This window comes from Mirounga angustirostris, unplaced genomic scaffold, assembly GCF_029215605.1.
Source record: "Mirounga angustirostris isolate CCGP_5_RB_7025 unplaced genomic scaffold, mMirAng1.0.hap1 SCAF_5, whole genome shotgun sequence".
Lineage (NCBI taxonomy): Eukaryota > Metazoa > Chordata > Mammalia > Carnivora > Phocidae > Mirounga > Mirounga angustirostris.
Window position 1 is genome coordinate 4738686 of NW_026991713.1, and position 16803 is coordinate 4755488.

Here is a 16803-nt window from a genome sequence, read left to right on the forward strand (position 1 = left end):
GATTTAACCTTCAGTCTTAAATGTTTTTGGCTGACAAGAGAATTCTGATTTTGATACTTTCCCCCTCCTGTGAGCAATTTAGTGTTGTTCCTTTATTGTACTGGAACAAGATACTGTTGCACTGTCTTCTGGCCTTCATAGTTTCCGCTTGTAAGTCAGCTAGTCTCAATTGTTGGTCTTGTTTCGTTTTTCTCTGGATGCTTTCGAGATTTCCTCTTTATCTTTGGTTTTCAGAAGGCCCACTCTGGTGTGCCTGTGTGTAGTTTTCTTTGTAATTTATCCAGCTTGGGGTTCACTCAGATGATTGACTCTGACAATTTATGTCTCTCACCAAACTGGAAATATTTTTAGCCATTAATTTTTTAGTTTTTTTGTGCCCCACTCTCTCTTCTCCAGAACTCCAATTACACGTATGTAAAATATTCTGATATTGTCCCACAGGTCCCTGAGGCTCTGTTCATATTGTTTTTCAATCCTTTTACTGTTTATTTTTTAATTTAAGTAATCTCTACACCCAACGTGGGCCTCAAACCCACAACCCCGAGATCAAGAGTCACGTGTTCTATGTATTGAGCCAGCCAGGTGCTCCCATTTTACTCTTTATTTTATAGATAGGGTAATTTCTATTAGGCTACATTCAAAGTCACCGACTCTCTTCTGTTATCTCCATTCTCCTATTAAACACAACCAGTGTTTTTATTTTGCTTTTGGGAGTTTCCTCCCCCCCTCCCCCGTAATTTCAGGTATTGTATTTGGTTTTCTAGAATTCCCCCTTTATCCTATGATTTCTATGTTTATTTTTTACTGAGATTTCCTATCTTTGCATTTATCATAAGCCTGTTTTCCTTTATATACTTGAGGATGTGTATAATAGCTATTGTAACATCCTTGACAGTTATTTCTAACACCTGCATCATTCTAAGGTTGGTGTCTGTTGATTGTTTTAGAGTAGGCTGCATGTTCTTGGTTCTTCATATAATCATTTTTCATTGCATGCTGAACATTGTTAATGTTACGTTGTAGAGGCTTTTTGTACCTTTTGCACCCTTTTGTAGAGGGTTCTGCTGGAGTCAAGCCACAGACCCTGTCTATTGGTAGCTCAAACCTCAGGTTGGGTGTTTTATCCATAGCTGGTGTCTGTCCTACAGAGGTGTGGCTCAGGGATCAGGCAGAACTTGGAGCAGAGTTTATGCACAGAATTTAGGCTCTCCTGAGCAGGCTTTCTTCTGTATGAAATTCCCTGCCCACTGTTTGGTGACTGTTGTTGTCCCAAACTCTGTCCTCTGTTCTTCAAACCAAAAAGACTGTGAATTTCTCCTGGAGATAAAGCCATTCTCACACAAGTGTGAACTTCAGTCTGGCTCGGCTTAAAAGCTACATAATGGAAGCTCATCCTGTGCTATTCACTTTTTCTAAGTGTGGACATCCCTCCAGAATCTGTCCTTGTTCATTCTCCAGTGCCTTCAAGTCATTGCTCACTTTTTTGTTTATTTTTGTTCTTTTGTATTTTGTCCAGAGCTCATAATGTTGTCTGTGGAAAGGTCAAATCCTGTAGGTGTTATTCAGCCATACTGGAAACAGAACACTTACATATACAAAACATGACAGAAATAGTTAAGGACCCTTTTGTTCTTCTGTCTGAGGAATCTGGTATGCCTCCTACCTATTCACTTTTTATGTGGAGACGTCTTCTATGTATATTGTTCAAAAAGTAATACTGGGGCACCTGGCTGGTTTAGTGGGTGGAGCACACGACTCTTGATCTTGGGGTTGTGAGTTCGAGCCCCACGATAGGTGTAGAGATTACTTAAAAAATAAAATCTTTTTTAAAAAGTGTAACACCGTACAATTCATGAGGTAGATATAGGATGAGGGACTTTTAGAACTTTACACAAGTGAAAACACACAGTATTTATCATCCTCTGATTTTTCTTTTCCTTCTCAATGTACTATTTGGAGATCTGCCATTGTTGAGGCATACAGATCCGCTTCGTTCATTTTTACTGTTCAGTCACATGGATGTAACTCCTTTATCTGCCATTTCTTCTAGTGATGGACACTCAGGCTGCACCTAATTATTTGCTCTGACAAGAACACCGCAGTGATGCTCTCGTACCTACCTCTTCGGTTCCTTGCCTAGACACACAAGTGCTGGATCAGCTTTACCTTCACCAGCTTGCTAAACTGCTCTCCAAAGTGACTGGACCAATCTATCTCTCTACTGGCAGTATATAAAAGTGCCCGTTCCTCAAAATATGAACAGTGGTTATCTACGGGCAGTAAAATTTCAAGTGATTTTCACCTTCTCTTTCTACACTTTGTCACTGAATTTTTTTTCCCTTCTGAGCAGTGGTTGTTCTTACAACACAACAGCAGACTTTTTGCGATCAAACCAACAGCAGAACTTGCCCTTCCTTTCCCACCCTCTCCACGTCAGGGAAGACCACCACCCTGAGCTGCCCGCGTATCTCAAGATGAGAAAGCTGGGAGGTGCCCATGACTCTCTCCTCTGTCCCCTCCCCGCACTTGCCTGTGTCCTGTGAGCACTGCTTTAGCTCCAAATACGCTTCTTTGTGCATTTCTTTGCTTATTCACTCCCCAACTATTCTGCAAGCCTCTGAGAGCAGGAAGTGCATCCTCCTCATTTCTGTATCTGTGGGACAGGCACTGCCTGGCCCAAAGCAGGTGCTCGAAAGCACATAGGGGATTGCAGAGTGGATACCGCCTTCCGCACTGTACCAGCAAGAAAAGGCCCGAGGAATGCACCCTGCTCACGCACCCACCGTGGGGGGAAAGAACCCCAAGCTGAGCCTTCTGACCTAGAACTCCCTGCGCTGGGCAAAATGACTGGCCCAGGACCCCAGGGCTGTGAATCGCAGCTGGTGGCAGAAGTGAGGTGCCCGGTCCTGGCTCCCCCCAGTGATGGCAGCCTGGCTCTCTCCGGGGCAGACCAGCCGCTTGCTTTGCCACTGACTTTCACGTTCTGGACGGGATTCAATAAATTCATTGTGGATATCAGCTACAAGTTCTGGGCAGCCTGCCTAATCTCTGGAGTCACTTAAATAAATCTCTGTCGTTTCTGCAAAAGTGAATGTTTGAACAATTTATTCCACACATCCTGTCAACAGAGACACCCTGGAGTCCTCATTTCCACATCACATTTCATTGTTTGACGCTGAAATGCACCACGCGTGCTTGCCACACATTAGCACCGTAATCGCTCTCCTTTGCTGTGGAAATGATAGGGAAATGGCGCTTTGATACAAGGAAGGGTGACAAGGCCACGCTGTGCTGAAGCTGGGATTCCACAATTATCGTTCGTGAAAGGGAGACGGTTATCAAAGCAGCCACAGGAAAACGTCTTAGGGCCACCTCTCGGAGTCAGGAAATTTGAGACAGACATTTCACAGCCGTGCGTCACACCGTAAACCCTTCTGCATAATGCACGAGATTTGATTTAATGTCGTTGTTAATTCTGCTGCTCACAGCGGTGTGCTCTTAAGGGACCCATCGTTTTTATTTCAGGTTGTTTTTTTTTTTTTTTTCCTGGCAACACAACTCTGAGGCTTTTCTGGGCTTGTGCTGAACTGTGGGAGCACAGACCCCCTCCCGGGGGCAGGGGTGCAGACGGCAGGCAGCTTGTCCAGAGGCTGTGGCCGGGTCTCAGCTCTCCGTGCCGGGCTGTGGCGGGGTCAGAGCTGGAGGGCTGGGTTTGAAAAAAAGAAAAAGGAAGAAAAGAACAAGGCTATGTGGCAGGACAGGAAATAAATGAAACCATGGTCACTTTCCAAGCTGCACAAGAGGACCGTTCTGGCCTGGGTTAGCTGAGGGCACGAGAAGGAGCAGGATGATAAAGCAGAGTGAGGGGTGGGGAGCAAACGAGAACCACCCCCCACACAGCAGGGACCCAGCTGCGTCCCCCCAGCTGAGCCCCAGCCAGCCCGACACCCACCGAGCCCCGGCCAGAGCAGAAGAGACGCCCAGCCCGCTGCTCGCCCGCGGACAGTAATGTACAGCCATGCTCTAAGTGGCATGCCACAGCAGTGGACCTGGATCCCAGCCGGACGAGGGCTGCTCACCGACAGACTCCCAGCGTGGCCCCAGTTCAGCCACACTGGGTTAGGATTCTGAGGGATCCGTCATCTTATCTCAGCCCACAGCCCAAGAACGAGGCAGAAGGGCCAAGAGTCAGAACTCTGGCTGTTCACCAGAAGTTGAGCGGCAAGTTTACAAAGCACAGGACAGCACCGACTTCAGTGTGGCGTTTCCCACCCTAGCGGAGCGTCCCAGCCGCCGGCAGGGGCCGCGGAGGCGCGGGGGGCGAGGCGGGGCCCATGGAGGGTCTGTCTCCTGTGCAGCCTTCAGGGAAGGGGCCGCCCCGCTCACCTGCCTCAGGGACGCCAGTGCTGAGCTCCCCGCGGGCCTCCGGGGTGCTGAAGACCTTCTCGTAGTACTCGATCAGCAGTTCGGTGAACAAGTTCAGAGGCACGAGGGCGCTCAGGGAGGACGCCCCCTGGGATGGCCAGATTAAATTCAGCCCAAAGACGCACGCCAGGTTGGAGCTGTTCATTTTGTTAAAAATGCTCTCCCGGGACACCTGGAGGACACACATGAGACCGCGAGTGACTGTGGGTTCTGTGCTACGGCCTTGTACGGCCAGCTCCCTCCTCTGGGCCTCAGTTTCCCCATCTGTAGAAGGAAGGACTCAGTCTTGATGCTCCAAGGGACCCTCTGGCACTGACCGTCTGTAAGCTCCTTCTGGGATCTCCTCAGGGCCCCAGTCTTCTCTTCCATTCCAGAGGACTGGGGAGGTCCCCTTGGGGGGGAGCCTCCAGCACTGTGGGTGCAAGCAGGGTGTTTGGTGTCACCCAGCCAGACCACGTCTCTGATATCCACACTGGCCAGTGAATAGGGCATAGTCAAGACTGACTAGCACACGGGGGTCATTGGAGGACTGGGGACGGTGGGGAAGGGAAGAGCTTGCCTTACAGCACTTACAACCCCAAAAAGCAGGATACATCACCCATCTTACAGGTGAAGAAACTAAGGCCCAGAAGATGCAGGGGACTTGCCCGAAGTCATGTGGCCAGTAGGTGGCAGGGGGGCCATAAGAGGGCATGGCCTGACCTCTTCCTTGCCTCCAGGGTCTTGGGGACCTCTATGAATCAGAAGTAGGCAATGCAGAGCCTCGGGGGTCATGGGAGAGCACAGAACTACTGGGGGGGTTGCACTGCCTGGTGACCCCCTATGGATCTGGTGAGGAAGCCCTGCGTCTATGAGACAGGCAACCCCCACGCCCCTGCAGGTGTGCACCAGGGGCCAATGCCACCCAGCGCCCAGCCCCATGGGATGATTAATGTCAGTGTCATGGTGGAGGACAGAGAAATAAATCCATCTCTAGCTAATGAAAAAGAAGTAGGAAAAAAAAAGATTAGGATAACTTAGTTTCTGGCTTCTGAGAAATAAGATCAAGTGACAGAGAGGGAGACGAAATAGTTCATTTTTTTAAAGCAATCTCTACGCCCAACATGGGGCTCGAACTCATGACCCCAAGATCGAGTCGCCTGCTCTACTGACTGCACCAGCCAGGCGCCCCCGAAATAGTTTATTTTTAAAACCAAGAGGTGGTGTTTGACAGACTCCAACATGTAACATTAGCTCTGCCCGGAGGTCCCCTCCCCTCCATTGGTGATCACATCCCCAGGCCACCTGCCATGGAGCAGGGTTCCTGCATAAGCCCCGAAGACCCTGGGCAGGACCCTGCCGTGGTGTTGTCACGCTGTGGGTGGAAATGCGCCCCACGGCTGGGAGCCCCATGGCCAAGTCCTGCCTCGTCCATGCCTGCACCCCACACTGCCTACAAAGGGCCTGGACGGATGAGTGTTCCAGGAAGGGTCAGACGGCAGAGGGTCGTGCGTCTGGAAGCAAAGGGAGGGGCCCGTTTGGACCTGTTGAGGTTTTCCCTGTTGACCTCGAAGACCACTGCTCCCTGCCCCAGGAGTGGGGAGCTCAGCCCGGACCCAGAGCCGGGACAGGTGCTTCTCGCACCGTTCATTTTCTCACTCTGTGTAGGGGGTGGAATGGCAGCCCCACAACACAGATATCCACCAGGAACCTGTGGATGTGACTGATTTGGACAAAGGGTCCTTGCAGATGTAATCAAGGATCTCAAAGTGAGATCATTCTGGATTATCCAGGTGGGCCCTAAATGCAACGACAAGCATTCTTGTAAGAGGAAGCGGAAGGAGGTTTGTACAGAGAGGGCACAAGGCCGTGTGGAGACAGGCAGGAGTGAGGTGGCCACAAGCCAAGGGACGCGTGAGCCACCAGGAGCTGGGAGGGGCAGGAAGGACCCTCCCCTAGAGCCCCTGTGGGAGCACGGCCCTGCCCACACCCGGATTCTGGCCTTCTGGCCTCCAGGACCGTGACCACACGTGTCTATGTCTGTAGCTGCCCAGGCAGTGGTACCGTGTTACGGCAGCCCCAGGTCACGCACCCGGTGACACGTTCCTCTCTCAGGAACGGCCTGCTCAGTCTGCTCACACTGCGCGTCAGCCTCGGTGCCCTGGCTTGGGGACCCAGCCCCTTCCTCCACAGACAGCCCCTGCAGGAGATGACGCGGGAGCAGAGGACCTCAACCAAGAAGGTCCCATCAGTGACTGAGGGGGCTGCCAGGTATGGGGTCAGCAGGGGCAGGCACAGAAGTGGAGTCCTTGGGCGAGGGAGACCCCAGACCCTGGTCTGTGTGGGCACCATGTGCAGGAGGGGGCCCCCTGGGCCAGGCACAGAGTTTGGGCCTCCCCACCGGGGCCCTGCTTTGCCCACTCACCTCATGAAGGAAGCCCATGAGGTAGCTAAGGACAGCGTAGTTGTGTTCTGGAAGGCTCTGCAGGATCTGGCGGCAGCGGGTCACCCGCAGGCTGCTCTCCACACCTACAACGGCACAGGGTTCTTCCTCGGTCTTCCCCGAGGGGACGGCATGGGCGCAGGGGGGACAGCTCTGAGGCCAGACTGTCCCGACGTCAGGCCTGGGGGCCTCACTCCCTTCCAGGCCATGTGGCCGTTCCCCGCAAAGCCCTCCCTTCCGAGGGCTCCAGTCCCTTCTTTACACTGGTACCGCAACTACGCCCTCCCAGAGAGCGCATGAAGCCCACTCACTCACTTCATACGTGGGAATGGTCTACACCAGCGGTCAGCAAACTGCAGCCTGTGGGCCACACGGCCCACTTCTGTCAATAAAGCTTGACTGGCACGGAGCCACACCCCTTCATTTATACGTCATCTCTGGCTACTTGTGCAGAACCGCAGAGCTGAGGATGGCCACACGGACTGGCCCACAAAGCCTGAAAGACGACCTGGCCCTTCACAGAAAGTTTGCCCAGCCTGCTCCAGACTGACTTAACCGGTCTGTGATTCCCTGCAGCTCAGGGCCCCCCATGCACCAAGAACCTGGGTGAGGCTGCCCCAGACTCAGACCCCCCACTTTCCTCGTAACTAAGCCCTCCACTGAGCTCCATAAGCTGCAAGTCAAAGCGCACCCACGATTCCCCGGGTGCTCAGCACGCTCCTGCTGCAGACACACGTGTGCACGCTCACTCCCCCCGCCTCCAACGCGCTCACCTCCTCCAGCTAAGCCTCGGGCAGGGTTACCATGAACACCGTGTGCATTCCAAACACAGCCACTGCTAAAAGGCACGGATTTCCCTACCATGAATGTTCTTGTTGGCCTTTTAATAAAAGCTCTTTCACGAACTCGAGCTGTCGTGGGTAATGTCAATGGACAGAGAGTTCCCGTGAAATTAATATTCCCAAGAAACCAATGAGCTTGGAGGCCGCCATCTTGGTGCCTGGACCTCAGCTTCCTGGCCTCAATGTCATCTTTCTACGAATTATGGTCCCAGAGCGGGTCCTCATACAAGATCTACCTCCAGCTCTCACCGCGGTCCCTTCGAGAAAGAGCACTAAGCGGTGAGCAGGCAGGCGGGAGGCGCCTGCAGACCGTCAGAAAGCACTTAGCAGGTGCCATGAGCGATGCCATGTGTTTTATGCACATTTAATCCTCAAAGCAGCCCCCATTCTATACAGATGAGGAAAGTGAGCTCAGAGAGGTTAAGTGACGTGCCCAAAGTCACATAGCTAATGCGTGGTGACGCCCAGACTTGGATCCAGATCTGTGCGGCTCTGAGCCAGTCCTCCTAACCTCCTTGCTGCAGATCAGACAGATGTCCCCCCTATGATATCCTTGTGCCCTGGACACTGCAGGCCACCCAGAAAACCCATTCCTCCCGAGCGTACCCCAGAAAGCCTTGCTTTTGTATCACTTCCAGGAGAAACCCATCCCACCCGAGTAGGATTACCAGATGAAATAGAGGACACCCAGGGAACTTTGAATTTCAGATAAACAGCAACTATTACTTATACTAAAAAAGTATTCATTGTTTACTGGAAATTCAAATTGAGGTGAGCACCCTGTATTTTTTTATTGCTAAATCTGGTGACCCTATATGCCCATCAGCATGCAGCCGGGCCGAGTGAGGCCACAGCCCAGAGAGCGGGATCTTTATTAAAGCCTCTGGCAGCATCTCGGTTCTCGACAACTGGAACTCCGGAACTATCTGATCTTAACATTTGCAGGGCTCAAAACAAAACTGGAAACAGCCCCAAACGTTTACCCAGAGAGTAATAAAGTGGACGGAAGGCTGCATGACCATGAAAAGAACGAGTAGATATGCACACAGGGAGGGAGGGATGAGAAGATGGGTAACGGTAGAAAACATTTAGGAAGCCAGCTCGAAGCCAGCGTGCGTAAGCAGCGTTCCTGGCCAAGCGGGGAGCGCGCACGGAGCTTCTGCCGGGTCCGCGCCGGCGTGGGACCCCAAGGGTCGGCCGGGACTCCCGTTTCATGACAGAGCCTCTGCTCCGTTGATTTCAGGGTGTTTTTTTTTTTTTACACTCTGTGCTTATGTTATTTCCATCATAATTCTTAAAAATTCTCAGCATCTGCCCCAGCCCAGCCCCACCCCCTGGTGCAAAAAGGCCACAGGTCAAGCTCTGCTCCTAAGACTTGTTCCTTTGGGGCCAGATCTCTACCCATAGGCTGTGCTTCAGTCCTCTCAGCTCGGGGTTCCATGGCACAAAACCCTGGCTGGTAGCATCACCTGGGAACTGGCTAGAAATGCAGATTCTCAGCCCACTCCGGGGTGGGGCCCAGTGACCCTGTTTTAACTTCCCTCTCCTAGGGAAGTCTGAGGACGTCAGTCACACCGCCAAGCCTTCCCCTCTGCTCATCCTCCTGGCCGGCTCGCCTTCTCCTGCTCTCCTTCCGGTAATCGCCGACGCCCACCGCAAGACACGCCGCCACCGCAGGGATTCTGCCACCCTTGGGTCAATGACGCGCCTGTCCCTGCAGCTAGCCCGGCCGTGGTGGCCGGGCCTGGCCATGGACACCGTGGCCCACCGTGCCAGACGGCAACAGGAGGATGCGGGCCAGCCCCTGCCCCCGGACTGGTCCTCGGCTGGCACCCCCAGGGCAGGCACCTACTGGTGATCCCGAGAATCTGCTCGTAGGCCCTGAAGGTCAGCAGTGGTTGGGGCAGCTCTCGCAGGAAGGTCTTCAGGATCACAGCAGGGATGTGGAAGTCGCCATAGTCATCAAAGTTCACGGGCCTCCCTGGATACAGAACATCGTATGTGAGTTCTGATGGGGCTGGGGAGTCCGCTTCACAACGGGCTCTGATGCAGATGGCTTAAAACTCCCGAGGGGAAGAGCTTTCCCGGAGCCACATGTCCAGGGCGTGCCCCTGTCACCTGTGGGACCCGGGGACGCTGCCACTGCACCCTCCTCTGCTCTCCAGAGCCCTGGGCCATTCCGGGGTGGGGTGGGGTGGGGCAGGGGAGCTACGCTACCCCGGCATTTGGGACTCTGCGGCCCTGGGGGGCGGTGCAGGCCGGCCAGGTGGGAGGCTCAGCATGAGGGGTCTCTGGGGTACAGACTCACCTTGATTGTACAGCCGCTGAATCTCGCGGATGGTGTGGACACTGGCCGATCTCCGGAACAGGCCCTCAGTGCGGAGTCCTACGGAGAGAGGACCTCAGGCATCTCACAGGTCCCAGCACATCAGGTTTCTGGAACATTCCATGACTCCTTCTGCCCACACATCACCCTCCTGTGGCTGGCAGGGAATGCTCTCCAGCCTGGTTCATTCCCAGCCACCCCCACTGTCCAACATCCCCACCTTTACTCCTCAAACTTCTATACTCCCCAGCCCCACCTGACTCTCTACTTCTGCGGCCCCCAGGAAGGGACCTGGAGTCCAGCCCAACTCTGCTCATCCAGCTGTGTGACCTCAGTGAAAGCACACAGCCTCTCTGAGCTCGGCTGCCCTGTCCACAGAGTAAGGCCACGAGCCCGTGCCTCTGAGGGCTGCAGAAAGGGTCCACGGGACGAGGCACAGCGTCCAGAAGGCTCCATGGGTGCTGACTCATCCAGTATGGCAGCCACTGGCTGCACAGGGTGATTTAAATTTCCATTTAAGTAGTAAAAATGAAATAAAGTTAAAAATCCAGTTGCCCAATATAGGAGACACCTAGGAAGTACTTGCCAAGTGTTATGGGATAGCACTGGGCCCCCCTCCCAGTCTCTTCTCCATTCTGAAACCGAGTGAGCTGATCAACGTTATACGTCCGATTCTGATCAGTCTGTAAACGGAGCCATTCCCCGTCTTCATAGGTTAGCTTCCCGTGGGGCCTTACCACGGACCTGCACAGTCCGGCCTCTCCAGCCCCACTGCCCCCTCCTCCAGCCTCCAGTCTGCCCCACGCTCCTTACTAGTCCCGGCCTTTGCATGCACTGTTCCCTCTGTGTGAGTGGCTGGTCCCTCTCTTTTTATTCTGAGAGACTGCAGTAGGAAAAGTTCTGAGGTGGCTCCCAAATGCCTGGACCCTGTTACAGACACTTTCTCCCAGGTATTCATTCAAACACTAGTCCACATGCTGCAGGGAAGGAACTCCGCAGACAGAAGTCAGGTCCAAAGCAGCAGACCTTAAGATGGAGATTATCTTGGGTGGGCCTGACCTAATCAGGCAAGCGTTTTGAAAAGGCACCAGGTTCTTCCTGGCAACAGAGATCTGGAGCATGGAGGCTGGGATTCGACATGTGGGAGGCTGTCTGTTGGTGGAGGGGGGGCCACATGGGAAGGGGAAAGTGAGCCGCCTCTAGGAAGAGAAAGAGGCTGACAGCCGCCAAGGAAATGGGCATCTCTGCATGAACGGAGTGTGGCCAACAACCTCCCTAATGAGTGTGGAAATCCAGAAAGAAATGCAGCCTGGCTAACACCTGGAGTTTCGCTCTGTGAGACCCTGAGCAGACCGGCCCCAGAGCACCCAGACTTCTGACCTACGGAAACTGAAAGAATAAATTCATGCCATTTGAAGTCATTAAGTGGTCATTTGTTATGCAGCCGAAGAAAGTGATCCAGTGACCCTCGGCCCACGTGTCAGAGCTCAGGTCCCCTGATCTCCAGGACAGCTCACCCCCGTGTAAGTCTGTGGTTGTCACAGCGTTAACGGAGGAAAACATCACGGAGTCTCTCAGTTCCGACCGTGAGCCCCCAGAACAGGGGCTGGGTGCTGCGGTCACCATGGCAACCCCAGCAAGTCCATCCGGGCTGGATGCGGGGAGGCGCCCGATGAGTACATGCTTAATCATGTACTCATCCAACAAATATGTACAGAGTTCCTACTCAGGCCTGGGTTTTTGGTTTGATTTTGTAATAAAGGAATTGATACGTTAAACCCAGGGAGACTCCCTTTCACGGTTTCTGACTCACGGTCGTTAAGCACTATCTTCTGTTGGTTCCTGAAACACGGAGCAGAATGGGAAGTGCTGCGAACGACTTCTCGCCAAAGTAGAGACCATTCCAAACGACAGTCGGATCCCCCAGCTAGAGGGGCGCTGCCTCATAGAGCTTTCTATGATTAGAGCATGCAGTTCCAGGGGCACGCCAAGTAACAGAGCACCAGGGACCCCAGCTGTGGTGGCTCCCACATCTCGTCTGATGCACCCCCACTCCCACTCTGCAGCATCTGCACCTGCAGGTGGCTCCCCCCATCCCCCGACGGCCTGTCCCACCCAGAGAACCATCCTCCTGTCAGGGTGAAAGCAGCCTCCATACCTCCGCACTCTCCCTGTGGATCTGAGCTCTGGCCTCAGGAGTCTTGGAGGACCCACAAGACTCACCCCCTCTGATCGCTGAATGCATCCACCCCACTGGGGAAGGCACCTGCAAACCAAGCTATCTATCATGTCAAAGGGGTCCCTTTATGGGGGGCTTTACGTGTATCATGTCATTTAGGCCCAGGTACCGTTACTAACCCCACTGGGCAGATGAGGAATCAGAGGCCCAGAGAAGGTAAGTAACTGCCCAAGGTCACACAACCAGTACACAGTGGGGCCAGGATTCAAACCCAGACAATCCATGTGCTTGAGCCCAGTCCATCCTGGTCAGCCTCCCTGCACAGGTTCCAGCCCCTCCAATTCCCTGGTCTGCAGGGTGCTCAGGCCGTGAGTCAGGCCCCCCCCAGGGAGGTGCACCCAGAGGCCCTCGCACCCCTGGCTGAAGTCAGCTCTCACTTACCTTTCTCTCTCAGGTAGGTCACTGTGAACTTCAGCACAGGTGGGATGAGCTCACCTTGATTTTTGTCCTTGAGGCTGAGGGGAAAGAAAAGGAAGTAACAGTGTTTACCTGGGCATGACAGGAGACTCTGGTCCCCTCCACGCCGCCATGAAAGCAGAGATGGAGAAGTAGTAAAAAGGACAGTGCAGAGGCTGAGGGCTCCACCAAGAGGATGCACGTGATACAGGGCAGACCTGGGGGCTGGGGGTGGCTTCCCATGGGGCAACTTCTGAGCTAGGTTGTGAGGGATGAGGAGGAGCCTGTGGAGGACAAAAGAGGGAGGGCCCAGGCAGCAGGGAGTCAGGGGAGGCCCAGAGGCATGAGCAGAGCTGGTCGTGAGGGCAGACCCAGCAGAGCCACACTGGATGCTGACCCATCAAACAACACGCCTGGTAACACCCAGCCTCTTACTGCGCTCACCGGATGGGGATTCAATACACAAGGCAACTTCAAAACGTAAGTACAAATATAAAAGAATGGCTCTCCCAGACACACACACACACACACACACACTCCACCCCAGGTGGTAGAGTTCGCATCTGAAGCCAGAGCCACCTACAGTGAGCTGGCCCCACTGGGCTCCTGCGTAAAATGTTTGTTTTTCTCTTTCCTCCTCTGCTGAACGTTCTTGTCCTGACAGGCAGCATACTTGGGATGGAGGGAAAAGGGCTCTGAAGTCAGACGTACCTGGCTGGAGCCCTGCTCTGCTACATTTTAGCTGAGAAGAGTAGGTGTGTTCCTGTTCTTAGGCAGCATGTTCTCTAAATGTCAATTAGGTTAATTTGGCTGATGGTGTTGCTCAAGTTTTCTAGACTGTTGGTTTTCTACTTGTCCTATCAATCATTTAGAAAAGGGTACTGGAGTCTCCTCATGGAACTGTGTGTTTATTTCTTTCTTGGTTCTACTAGCTTCTCCTTCATGTATTTTAAAGCTCAGTTACTAGCCCATAAATTTTTAAAATTATGTCTTCTTTATTATTATGAAATGTCCGTCTTTGTTCCTGGGCTTATTTCTTGTTCTGAAGCCTACTCTGCCTGATATTAATACAGCCACTCCAGCCTTCTTTTGGTTGGTGGCTGTATGGCATATATTTTTCCATCCTTTTACCTTTGTTTTTAAAAGGTTTATTTATTTTTTTCAGTGAGAGAGAGAGAGCATGCATGAAGTGGGGAGGGACAGAGGAAGAGGGAGAGAGAAGCCCAAGCAGACTCCACAGTGAGTGGGAAGTCCGACATGGGGCTCAATCTCACAACCCTGAGATCAGATCTGAGCCGAAACCAGGAGTCAGATGCCCAACCAACTGCGCCATCCAGGCGCCCCTCCATCCTTTTACTTGTAACTTGTAGTCTTCTAATCTTTTATAATTTTATTTTATTTTATTTTAAAGATTTTATTTATTTATTTGACAGAGACAGACACAGCGAGAGAGGAACACAAGCAGGGGGAGTGGGAGAGGGAGAGTCCTGGGATCATGACCTGAGCCGAAGGCAGATGCTTAACAACTGAGACACCCAGGAGCCCCTATATTTCATTTTTTTAAAAGATTTTACTTATTTGAGGGAGAAAGAGAGAGAACACGAGTGGGGGGAGGGACAGAGGGACAAGCAGACTCCCTGCTGAACAAGGAGCCTGATGGGGAGGCTCAATCCCAGGACCCTGATTTCATGACCTGAGCCAAAGTCAGATGCTTAACTGACTGAACCACCCACGCAACCCTCATTTTATATTTTAAACATCAGTAAGATCTTCCTTTTTAAAAAAATCCAGGGGCGCTTGGGTGGCTCAGTCATTAAGCGTCTGCCTTTGGCTCAGGTCATGATCCCAGGGTCCTGGTATAGAGCTCTACATCAGGCTCCCTGCTCAGCGGGAAGCCTGCTTCTCCCTCTCCCACTCCCCCTGCTTGTGTTCCCTCTCACGCTGTAACTCTCTCTGTCAAATAAATAAAATCTTTTTAAAAAAATAAAAATATGAAAAATAAAAAATCCAAACTGAGAATCTCTGCCACTTACATTTAATGTAATTATCAATTTGGCTAGGTTTAAATCTACCATCTTGCTATTTGTTCTTTATTCATTTCCCCTCTTTCCTTGACTTTGTTTTGCTGATTATTTTTTAGGATTCCATTTATCTCCTTATTAATAGATTAGTTGTATGTCTTTATTTGTAGTGGGCCTAGTTTTCCAATATACATATTTAATATAGTACAGTCTATCTTCAAGTAATATTAACACTACTTTACTTACAGTGTAGAAACCTCACCACTGTATACTTCCACTTCTCAACCACATCTTTTGTGTTAATGTCATACATTATACAGTATTCCAACATGGTATTTATTTTCTATTTACTCACATATTTACCATTTCCAAAACTCTTCATTCCTCTGTGAGGATCTTAATTTCCATTTGACATTATTTTTCTTTTGTCTGACACACGTCCCTTAACATTTCTATCATGTAGGTGTGCTGGAGATAAATCCTCTCAACTTTAGTTTACCTGAGAAAGCTTTTACTTTGCATTCATTTTTGAAAGGTTTTTGCTGAGTATGTAATTTTAGTTCAGAAAAAAAATTTTTTTAAAGATGAGAACTTTTAATATTTGAAAAAGATATTGCTCCACTGCCATCTGACTTGCATCTTTCCAAGAGAAATCTGCTGTCACTCTTCTGTGGGTACAGTCTTTTTTTTCCTCTACTTTTAAGATTTGCTCTGTCACTGGTTTTAAGCAATTTGATTATGATGTGCCTTGGTGTCATTTTCTTCATGTTCCTTATGCTTGTGGTTCATTGAGCTCTTAGGACCTGTGGGTTTATAGTTTTCATCAAATTTAGAAAAATGTCCTTCAAATATTTGTCATCTTCTTTCTTATACATATCCTACACTATAATATTATTTTTTAAAAGACTTTTGGAATATTTTAATTCACACATTTTAATTCATTATGTAATAATAATATCACAATCTATTTTACAAATTAAATGTATGACTATATATGAAATATTTAATGGGAGGACAAAACTAAACACAGGTCAGGAAAATGAATTTTTCCAACACCAGTTGCCAAAGGAAGACATGTTGCCTGCAGAGCCCAAGGAGGAGTCAGGGGAGGCTACAGGAACAGCATCGGCTTGTGCCCCTTGTGTTCGTTCCCTGTGTTTGCCACAGGTTGGTCTTTTCTTTTTCTTTGTGTTTCATTTTGGATCATTTGTATGGCTGTGTCTTCAAGTTCACTAATCTTTTTCTACTCTGATGCCTAATCTTCTATTAATCCCATCCAGTGTGTTTTTCATATTAAAAATTGTGTTTTTCATCTCTAGAAGTTTCACTTGGATTCTTTTTAAGATATCTCAGCATGTTCATGTTTTCCTCTACCTTCTTGAACATACAGACCATATCTGTAATAGCAGTTTTAATGCTCTTATCTCCTAATCCCTTCAGCTCTGTCACTTCTGTATGTGATGGTTAATTTTGCATATCAACCTGACTGGGCCAAGGGGTGCCCAGCTATTTGGTTAAACATTATTCTGGAAATGTCTATGAGGGTACTTTTGGATGGGATTAACATTTGTACTGGTGGGCTGAGTAAAGCAGATTGCCCTCCCTAAGCAGGTGGCCCTCATCCAATCAGTTGAAGGTCTGGAGAGAACAAAAGGCCAAGTAAGGGAGAATTCAGTCTCTCTGCCTATCTCTGAACTGGGACATCAATTTTCTCCTGCTTTGGGAGTCTCAGACTGGCATTACCCCCATTGGCTGTCCTGGGTCTCGATTACCAAGTGCAGATATTGGGACTTCTCAGCCTCCGTAACCACACGACCCAATCCCTTATAATAAATATCTTATTGGTTCTATTTCTCTAGAGAACCTATACTAATATTCTGGGTCTGTTTCTACTGATCAGTTTTTCTCCTAGTTTACAAAACATGCTTCCCTGTTCCCACATTGTACTTTTTCTTTGGGAATTTTATGTTGTTGGTTGCTGGATTTTTTTTGTATTCCTCTGAATGGAGATGAACTTTGTGTGTCTTGCTTTAAGTTATCTGGGAACAGGTAGATCCTTTCAAGGATTGCTTTTAAGTTTGCAAGGGAGGCTCCAGAGCAGGGGTCAGCCTAAGGCTACTGTAACTCCACTA

General features: G+C 50.5%; 1 protein-coding gene across 1 annotated transcript in view; it reads right to left on the minus strand.

Moving 5' to 3' along the window:
- Positions 1-4452: 4452 nt before the first annotated feature.
- ARHGAP8 (Rho GTPase activating protein 8) overlaps positions 4453-16803 on the minus strand; it is a 45529-nt gene continuing 33178 nt past the window's right edge. Inside the window, exons 7-10 of the mRNA XM_045872356.3 lie at positions 12636-12709; positions 9998-10075; positions 9542-9670; positions 4453-4597 (exon numbers count right to left, since the gene is read on the minus strand). Of these exons, the coding sequence (XP_045728312.1) occupies positions 4575-4597; positions 9542-9670; positions 9998-10075; positions 12636-12709 (304 nt within the window). The 3' untranslated portion in view covers positions 4453-4574. The remainder of the gene's footprint in view (positions 4598-9541; positions 9671-9997; positions 10076-12635; positions 12710-16803) is intronic.